Raw genomic sequence first — 9,352 nt, 5'->3', positions numbered from 1 at the left:
TCGATATCCGTGCTTATAAAACCCAGGGTCGTTACACTACTCCCTCCTTTCAAAGAGCGCGTCCTCGGCTAGCTTGCAACTTTACTTCTTACAGGAACGCGCTCACCGGCCAAGCACACGCACTGTCATGGATGCGAGGTCCGATCACTTCCGACACCAATGTAAAAGAAACAGCAGGGAGCAGGTCTCGAACCCTCGACCTTCTAGCCCGAAGTCCGGCACGCTATCAACTGTGCCGCAAAAGCATGCTTGATGGCAGAGTCGATTTCCGCGCTTATAAACCCAGTGTCGTTACAATATATATAACTGATATATATATATATATACTACTCTGTGTATCCTCTGTGAATTTGAATATAATAATATTTTCTATCAGCCTTAACTATTCATATTGCTAAATATACCCGACAGGACTCTTATTTTGAAGGATAAAAAATTACAGTGACCAGGATGTTCACTACAGACACAGTAGTGAAGAAGGCACAATACCGACTCTTCAACCTCAGGATGCTGAAGAAATTCGCCCTGTCCCAGAGGGCCCTCACAGTGTTCTACAGGAGCACCATCGAGAACATACTGTCGGACTGCATCACAGCCTACGGCAACTCCACAGTCTAAAAATTAGGGGTTCAACAGGAGTTCTTCTAAGATCCTCACAGATCCTCGAATAACTTAGGGTTCTTGGAAATGAAAAACAGTCCCAACGGGTTCTTCAAAGAACTTCTTAGGAGGTGGGTTCATCGAGGAACCCCCATTGTTGCTGGAGTTCTTCGGGGAACAACTGAAAATGCTGGTGCAAGTTTGAATGCAACGACAGTTTTAAAAGGTAAGTTGGGTTGATGTTTGGCTCTGAATATGTATCATAATAATTTATAGAATAATATAAATACTAACGAATAACGAAAAGGTTCCTGGAGTATCCTTTAGGGGTTCTTCAAATTGAAACTGTGGGGTGAACCCCTAAAAGTTATTCGAAGAACTTTTGTGGAAACCCATAAATTCTTCAAAGAACCTTATAATGGTTCCTCGAACGACCTTTTGGGGTTCATTTTTTAAACTCCCTGTCCACCCTCCCTGCATTAGAATATTTTGGGGGGGTTAACTGCCTTGCTCAGAACGACAGATTTTTACCTTGTCGGCTCGGGGATTCAATCCAGCAACCTTTCAATTGGTTAGCGCGTTTCCCACTAAGCCACCACTAATGATCCGCTACAAGACCATGGTGCTTGCCTACGGAGCTGTGAGGGGAACGGCACCTCCGTACCTTCAGGCTCTGATCAGCCCCTACACCCAAACAAGGGCACTGCGTTCATCCACCTCTGGCCTGCCTGCCTCCCTACCTCTGAGGAAGTACAGTTCCCGCTCAGCCCAGTCAAAACTGTTCGCTGCTCTGGCATCCCAATGGTGGAACAAACTCCCTCCCGACGCCAGGTCAGCGGAGTCAATCACCACCTTCCGGAGACACCTGAAACCCCACCTCTTTAAGGAATACCTAGGATAGGATAAAGTAATCCTTTCTAACCCCCCCCCTTAGAGTTAGATGCACTATTGTAAAGTGTTGTCCACTGGAATCATAAGGTGAATGCACCAACTTGTGAAGTCGCTCTGGATAAGAGCGTCTGCTAAATGACTTAAATGTAATGTAAATGTAAGCTACCTGCCGCACACTGGAAGTCAGTAGATAGGCTTTCTTCCAATCGCGAAAGATTTTCATGCGACTATTTCTAAATCTGCATAATAAAAATATGTGCATTTTCCCACTAGAGATGTGTTCCATCAAATTGATTTGTTGCGGGGATTGTCGTGAGTGATCCGTAGTGCACATGAAAATGTATTTTGCGGTTAAATTCCCATGTTGGTTTCCATCACATTTTCAACTCTACTGATGGTTTTGTCACTAAAAATGTTGTGTTATATAGTGATTGTGCCCACTCTGGTATTGGCACATGCGCTATGACAACATTTTGCAGTTAGGCAGTGGCGGTGTATAGCCAATACACGATATGATTAGTATAGACAAAAGAGAGAGATTATTTTAATTTGTCAAATGGCAGTCAAGCATTGTTCATCATGTCACCAGAATAAGACCCTCAATATTTATTGGAAAGGCGCATCAAACTCATCCATCACCTTGCACTTTCACTACGCTTGTGAAGTTCATCATAATTTATTTAATCTGTAGCCTAATAAACTGCGTGCTTTCCGCGAGTCATAGTGGGAGGTCCATGTGTTTATGGATAATTCCATCGCCTGACTCCAAGTTTAATTCCAGATGATGGTTATTATATCAATATTTGCTCATAGAGGCGTTTCCACAGCCAATTCCTTCATAATTAATTTTAGACACAAAAGATTCCACCATGTCAATTAACAAATTATCTGTCAGCATATACAATTGTACCAACACTTCCTTCAAACACAGCTGTCGTTATTATTATACATGTTTTTATTAAGTATGACTTTACTCACATAAAAACTGTGGATGGAAATGTGGTTTCAGAGTGTCGAATTTAGACAACAAAAAATGTAATTTCTAAATTTGCTATGTGAGGCTTATTTGATCAATAGAAGTTCGTAATGGTTAGGTTGTTAATTAAGAATGCACTGATATAAGTGGACGCAAGTTCGCCATCTAAATAAATCGAGTTGTGCCTGTTATTCACACGCGTATGTGTCCTCTCATTGGCTAGAATGTTCCATCTGATTGGGCCTCTTGCATATTTGACGAAATGTATTTCCACTTTAGGAGGTCACTCGACTATCTTGTCAATATATAGAACATCTTTGGTTCTCAGACCAGTGGTCTGGCTACCTAGGTAACTATTCTTGGGATGGCTGCAGAAAGGCTCATATCAGCGGTTTCTGACACCAGAATTATACAACTCAACTTTGACTTCATATAGAGATCGCGGTAAAAAAATTAGACGCATGGAAGGCTGTGGGTAAACAATTGGGACTGAAGGTATGATATGATTAGCTAACAACGTTAAGCCTACATTTTGGCTAACTAACGTTTAGATAGCTAGCGCTAGCACGAGTTTAACTTGTCATGTTCTCACTAACGTTAGTTATTAAGTATGACATCTGACTATTGAATAGATTGCAAACAACATTCAGACCGGCCTCGCTAGCGGGTAACCTCCAGGTATAGCTAGCTAACGTTACTGTTTTGCCTGGTTAGTTTTCAGTTGTTTGTAAAAAAAAATGTGCAACTGTTCTTCTTTATTGTTCTGTTAATTAAATTTGTTTAGTTAGTTACATTGTATTAAATGAAACAGCAGGGAGCAGGTCTCGAACCCTCGACCTTCTAGCCCGAAGTCCGGCGCGCTATCGACTGTGCTGCAAAAGCATGCTTGATCGGCAGAGTCGATATCCGTGCTTATAAACCCAGGGTCGTTACACTACTCCCTCCTTTCAAAGAGCGCGTCCTCGCGCTAGCTTGCAACTTTACTTCTTACAGGAACGCGCTCACCGGCCAAGCACACGCACTGTCATGGATGCGAGGTCCGATCACTTCCGACACCAATGTAAAGAAACAGCAGGGAGCAGGTCTCGAACCCTCGACTTTACCGAAGTGCCGGCACGCTATAACTGTGCCCAAATAGCATGCTTGATCGGCAGAAGTCAGATTTCCCGCTTATTAACACCAGTGTCGTTACATGTATACTGATTATAGTATATACTAATCTTGTTAATCCTCTGTGAATTTGAATTATAATATATTTTTATATCAGCCTTCTATTATATTGCTAAAACCGGCAGGACTCCTTATTTTGAAGGATAAAAAAATACGTGACGCAGAAGTTCGATCGACACAGTAGTGAAGAGGCACAATACGGACTCTTCAACCTTCAGGATGCTGAAGAATTTCGGCCTGGGTCCCAGAGGCCCCACAGTGTTACTACAGAGCACCATTCGAGAATCTACTGCTCGGACTGCATCACTAGCCTACGGCAGACTCCACAGTGCCTAAATTAGGGGTTCAACAGAGTTCTTCTAGGATCTCTCAACAGCAATCCTCGAAACCTTAGGGTTCTTGGCATAAAAAACAGTCCAACGGTTTCTTAAATCTTTAGGAGGTGGGGTTCATCGAGGAACCGCCCATTGTTTGCTGGAGTTCTTCGGGGAAGAACTGAAATGCTGTGCAAGTTTTGAATGCAACGCAGTTTTAAAAGGTAAGTTGGGTTTGATCGTTTGCTCTGATATGTTCATAATAATTTAATAGATAATATAAAATACTACGATAACGAAAGGTTCCTGGGTTCCTTTAGGGTTCTTCAAATTGAAATGTGGGGAACCCCTAAAAGTTATTCGAAGAACCTTTTGTGGAAACCCATAAATTTTCAAAGAACCCCTTATGATGGTTCTTCGAAGCCTTTTGGGGTTCATTTTTAAATCCTGTCCACCCTCCTGCATTAGAATTTTTTTGGGGGGGTTAATGCCTTGCTCAGAACGACAGATTTTTACCTTGGTCGGCTCGGGGATTTCAATCCAGCAACCTTTCAATTGGTTAGCGCGTTTTCCCACTAAGCACCACTAATGATCCGCTACAAGACATGGTGCTTGCCTACGGAGTTGGAGGGGAACCAGCCTCCGTACTTCAGGCTCTGATCAGGCCCTACACCAAACAAGGGACTGCTTATCCACCTCTGGCCTGCTCGCCTCCTACCTCTGAGGAAGTACAGTTCCCGCCTCAGCCCAGTCAAAACTGTTCGCTGCTCTGGCACCCCAATGGTGGAACAACACCTCCCACGACGCCAGGTCAGGAGTCAATCACCACCGTCGCGAGACACCTGAAAACCCACCTCTTTAAGGATACCTAGGATAGGATAAAGTAATCCTCTAAGCCCCCCCCCCCCCCCTTAAAAGAGTTAGATGCACTATTGTAAAGTGGTTGTTCCACTGGATATCATAAGGTGAATGCACCAATTTGTAAGTCGCTCTGGATAAGAGCGTCTGCTAAATGACTTAAATGTAATGTAAATGTAAGCTACCTGCCGCACCATGGAAGTCAGTAGATAGGCTTTCTTCCAATCGCGAAAGATTTTCATGCGACTATTCTAAAATCTGCATAAATAAAATATGTGCATTTTCCCACTAGAGATGTGTTCCATCAAATTGATTTGTTGCGGATTAAAGTCTGTGCGTGATCCGTAGTGCACATGAAAATGTATTTTGCGGTTAAATTCCCATGTTGGTTTCCATCACATTTTCAACTCTACTGATGGTTTTGTCACTAAAAATGTTGTGTTATATAGTGATTGTGCCCACTCTGGTATTGGCACATGCGCTATAGACAACATTTTGCAGTTAGGTTTACAGTGCGTGTATAGCCAATACACGATATGATTAGTATAGACAAAAGAGAGAGATTATTTTAATTTGTCAAATGGCAGTCAAGCATTGTTCATCATGTCACCAGAATAAGACCCTCAATATTTATTGGAAAGGCGCATCAAACTCATCATCACCTTGCACTTTCACTACGCTGTGAAGTTCATCATAATTTATTTAATCTGTAGCCTAATAAACTGCGTGCTTTCCCGAGTCATAGTGGGAGGTCCATGTGTTTATGGATAATTCCATCGCCTGACTCCAAGTTTAATTCCAGATGATGGTTATTATATCAATATTTGCTCATAGAGGCGTTTCCACAGCCAATTCCTTCATAATTAATTTTAGACACAAAAGATTCCACCATGTCGAATTAACAAATTATCTGTCAGCATATACAATTGTACCAACACTTCCTTCAAACACAGCTGTCGTTATTATTATAAATGTTTTATTAAGTATGACTTTACTCACATAAAAACTGTGGATGGAAATGTGGTTTCAGAGTGTCGAATTTAGACAACAAAAAATGTMATTTCTAATTTGCTATGTGAGGCTTATTTGATCAATAGAAGTTCGTAATGGTTAGGTTGTTAATTAAGAATGCACTGATATAAGTGGACGCAAGTTCGCCATCTAAATAAATCGAGTTGTGCCTGTTATTCACACGCGTATGTGTCCTCTCATTGGCTAGAATGTTCCCATCTGATTGGGCCTCTTGCATATTTGACGAAATGTATTTCCACTTTAAGAGAGGTCACTCGACTATCTTGTCAATATAATAGAACATCTTTGGTTCTCAGACAGTGGTCTGGCTACCTAGGTAACTATTCTTGGGATGGCTGCAGAAAGGCTCATATCAGCGGTTTCTGACTACCCAGAATTATACAACTCAACTTTGACTTCATATAGAGATCCGGTAAAAAAATTAGACGCATGGAAGGCTGTGGGTAAACAATTGGGACTGAAAGGTATGATATGATTAGCTAACAACGTTAGCATACATTTTGGCTAACTAACGTTAGATAGCTAGCGCTAGCACGAGTTTAACTTGTCAATGTTCTCACTAACGTTAGTTATTAAGTATGACATCTGACTATTGAATAGATTGCAAACAACATTCAGACCGGCCTCGCTAGCGGGTAACCTCCAGGTATAGCTAGCTAACGTTACTGTTTTGCCTGGTTAGTTTCAGTTGTTTGTAAAAAAAAATGTGCAACTGTTCTTCTTTATTGTTCTGTTAATTAAATTTGTTTAGTTAGTTACATTGTATTAAATAGTATGCTGCGTGCCTATGTCAATATACCGTGGAGAGTAGCTAGTTAACATGCATTGTGGCAGTGTGTCACGATTTGTTTACTTGTTAGCTAGCTAGCTCATTAGCTCACCATCAAATGTAAACAATGAATGGAGCAAAAATGCATTACATTTATATATGTAAATATCTCATGATTTATATCATTCGATAGGCTATGGTTATCAGCTGTGCAACGTTTGAATTCTGGAGTCAGTTTTTTGGATGCCACAGGGATGCTGGCCAATGTTGACTCCAATGAATCCCACAGTTGTGTCAAGTTGTCCGGATGTCATTTGGGTGGTGGACCATTCTTGATACACACAGGAAACTAAGTGTGAATAACCCAGCAGTGTTGCAGTTTTTGTTACAAACCGGTGCACCTACTACCATACCCCGTTCAAAGACACTTAAATGTTTTGTCTTGCCCATCCACCCTCTGAATGGCACACATACACAATCCATGTCTCAAGGCTTAAAACATAATATTTAACCTGTCTCCTCCCCTTAATCTACACTGATTGATGTGGATTTAACAAGTGACATCAATAAGGGATCATAGCATTCACCTGGTCAGTATTTCATGAATAGAGCARGTGTCCTTAATGTTTTGTACACTCAGTGTGTGCTGCTGCTACTCAGATAATAAACAATCTTGATTGCCCAGTCACTTTACCCCTACCTACATGTACATATTACCTCAACTACCTTGTACCCCTGCACATTAACTCCTTGTATATTGCCTCTTTATTTTGTTGTTACTATTTCAAAAAATTAAATGTTTACTTTTTAACTGCATTGTTGGGAAAGGGCTCTTAAGTAAGCATTTCACTGTGAAGTCTACACCTGTTGTATTCAGCGCTTGTGATAAATAAGTTGATTTGAATTTAACTCCAATGTTGGCTTTAGCCTTTACCAAACTAGGCCGAAGTGGCGTGTTTCCATTGAGCCAAACAATAGACTCAGTGTTGTGTTTCAACTAACCAAATATGTAGACTAGGGGGTGACCAAATTGGAAGACTAAATGTGTGTGAACACAGCTCATCAAAATGACCATGTCATAAACCATTTATTACACTGATATAGCCATAAAGAAAAGTAAAAAACGGATTACTGTCAGATGGTAACTTGCATGTCCTCCTTTTTTTGTTCCAGAGGAAGATGCCCGAAAGAAATGGAGAAATCTGAGGGATGTGTTTACAAGGAAAGTGAAAGCAGATCGGATTCGTGGTGGCAAAGGGAAGGCCCTCAAAAAATGGCGATACAGTGAATTAATGGCATTTCTGATCCCATACATACAGCGTGGTAGAGGCACTGGCGGCAACAATAGCACAGAGGAGTTTGATGATGGAAAAGATGACACAACTAGCAACTCTGATGTCCTGATTGATCTTGATGGAAGTGTGGTTGATACCAAGATGTCACCACCTTTGGACAACAACTTGCATGAGATGACATGGAAAGATTCTTGGCAAACAGCTGGACAGGGAGACAATGAGGATGAGATGTTTTTCATGAGCCTTCTCCCTCACCTCAAGCGGTTACCTTACCAGAAAAAGTGTGCAATTAAGCTGAAATTCCACCAACTTCTCCATGATGCTGAATTTGAGGACGCAGATTAGTGAATCTATATTTTGTCTCAAGGATTTGGGACTTTCTTAGGACAGAACATTTTGATGGAAATGCACACACATCTTACAAATTTCTGAGTTTGAGCCCACCGATGATGTTTCAGTGTGGGAGTGATGGACGGGAGAGGGCTGTAGTTTAATGACAACCGAACCGAGCTAGAAACAATTTTTTGTTTTACATTTTCTGTAGCCTAATATTTGTGGAGAGGGCTGCTGTAAACATATAGACCCTTTTTACATTATATACATACATACATACATACATACAGTGGCTTGCGGAAGTATTCACCCCCCTTGGCATTTTTCCTATTTTGTTGCCTTACAACCTGGAATTAAAATAGATTTTTCGGGGGTTTGTATCGTTTGATTTACACAACATGTCTACCACTTTGAAGATGCAAAATATTTTTTTGTGTGAAACAAACAAGAAATAATAAAAAAAAAACAGAGAACTTGAGCGTGTATAACTATTCACCCCCTAAAGTCAATACTTTGGAGGGCCACCTTTTGCAGGAATTATAGCTGCAAGTCTCCTGGGTATGCCTCTAGAAGCTTGGCACATCTAGCCACTGTGAYGTTTGCCCATTCTTCAAGGCAAAACTGCTCCAGCTCCTTCAAGTTGGATGGGTTTCACTGTGTACAGCAATCTTTAAGTCATACAACAGATTCTCAATTGGATTGCGGTCTGGGCTTTGACTAGGCCATTCCAAGACATTTAAATGTTTCCCCTTAAACCACTCAAGTGTTGCTTCAGCAGTATGCTTAGGGTCATTGTCCTGCTGGAAGGTGAACCTCCGTCCCAGTCTTAAATCTCTGGAAGACTGAAACAGGTTTCCTTCAAGAATTTCCCTGTATTTAGGGCTATCAACATTCCTTCAATTCTAACCAGTTTCCCAGTCCCTGCYGAAGAAAAACATCCCCACAGCATGATGCTGTCACCACCATGCTTCACTGTGGGGATGTTCTYGGGGTGATGAGAGGTGTTGGGTTTGCGCCAGACATAGCGTTTTCCTTGATGGACAAAAAGCTACATTTTTGTCTCATCTGACCAGAGTACCTTCTTCCATATGTTTAGGGAGTCTCCCACATGCCT

The 9,352-nt window shown here is 41.4% G+C and overlaps 1 protein-coding gene across 1 annotated transcript; it reads left to right on the top strand.

The window, feature by feature from the left end:
* Positions 1–6,102: 6,102 nt before the first annotated feature.
* On the top strand, positions 6,103–8,335 carry LOC139027653 (transcription factor Adf-1-like). The gene is made up of 2 exons (XM_070443319.1): positions 6,103–6,305; positions 7,784–8,335. Exons 1-2 carry the CDS (start codon positions 6,173–6,175, stop codon positions 8,248–8,250), a joined length of 600 nt encoding a protein of 199 aa, XP_070299420.1. The 5' UTR covers positions 6,103–6,172; the 3' UTR covers positions 8,251–8,335.
* Positions 8,336–9,352: the final 1,017 nt, after the last annotated feature.

The sequence above is a fragment of the Salvelinus sp. IW2-2015 genome, linkage group LG4q.2 (genome assembly GCF_002910315.2).
Source record: "Salvelinus sp. IW2-2015 linkage group LG4q.2, ASM291031v2, whole genome shotgun sequence".
NCBI classification, from domain to species: Eukaryota; Metazoa; Chordata; class Actinopteri; order Salmoniformes; family Salmonidae; genus Salvelinus; species Salvelinus sp. IW2-2015.
This window is presented reverse-complemented; position numbering and strand designations above follow the sequence as displayed.

Excerpts from the sequence above, each read along its gene's own strand:
- LOC139027653 (XM_070443319.1), top strand. The coding sequence starts at position 6,173 with ATGGCTGCAGAAAGGCTCATATCAGCGGTTTCTGACTACCCAGAATTA. Across the intron at positions 6,306-7,783 it reads TAAACAATTGGGACTGAAAG|AGGAAGATGCCCGAAAGAAA; the intron begins GTATGATATGAT and ends TTTTTGTTCCAG.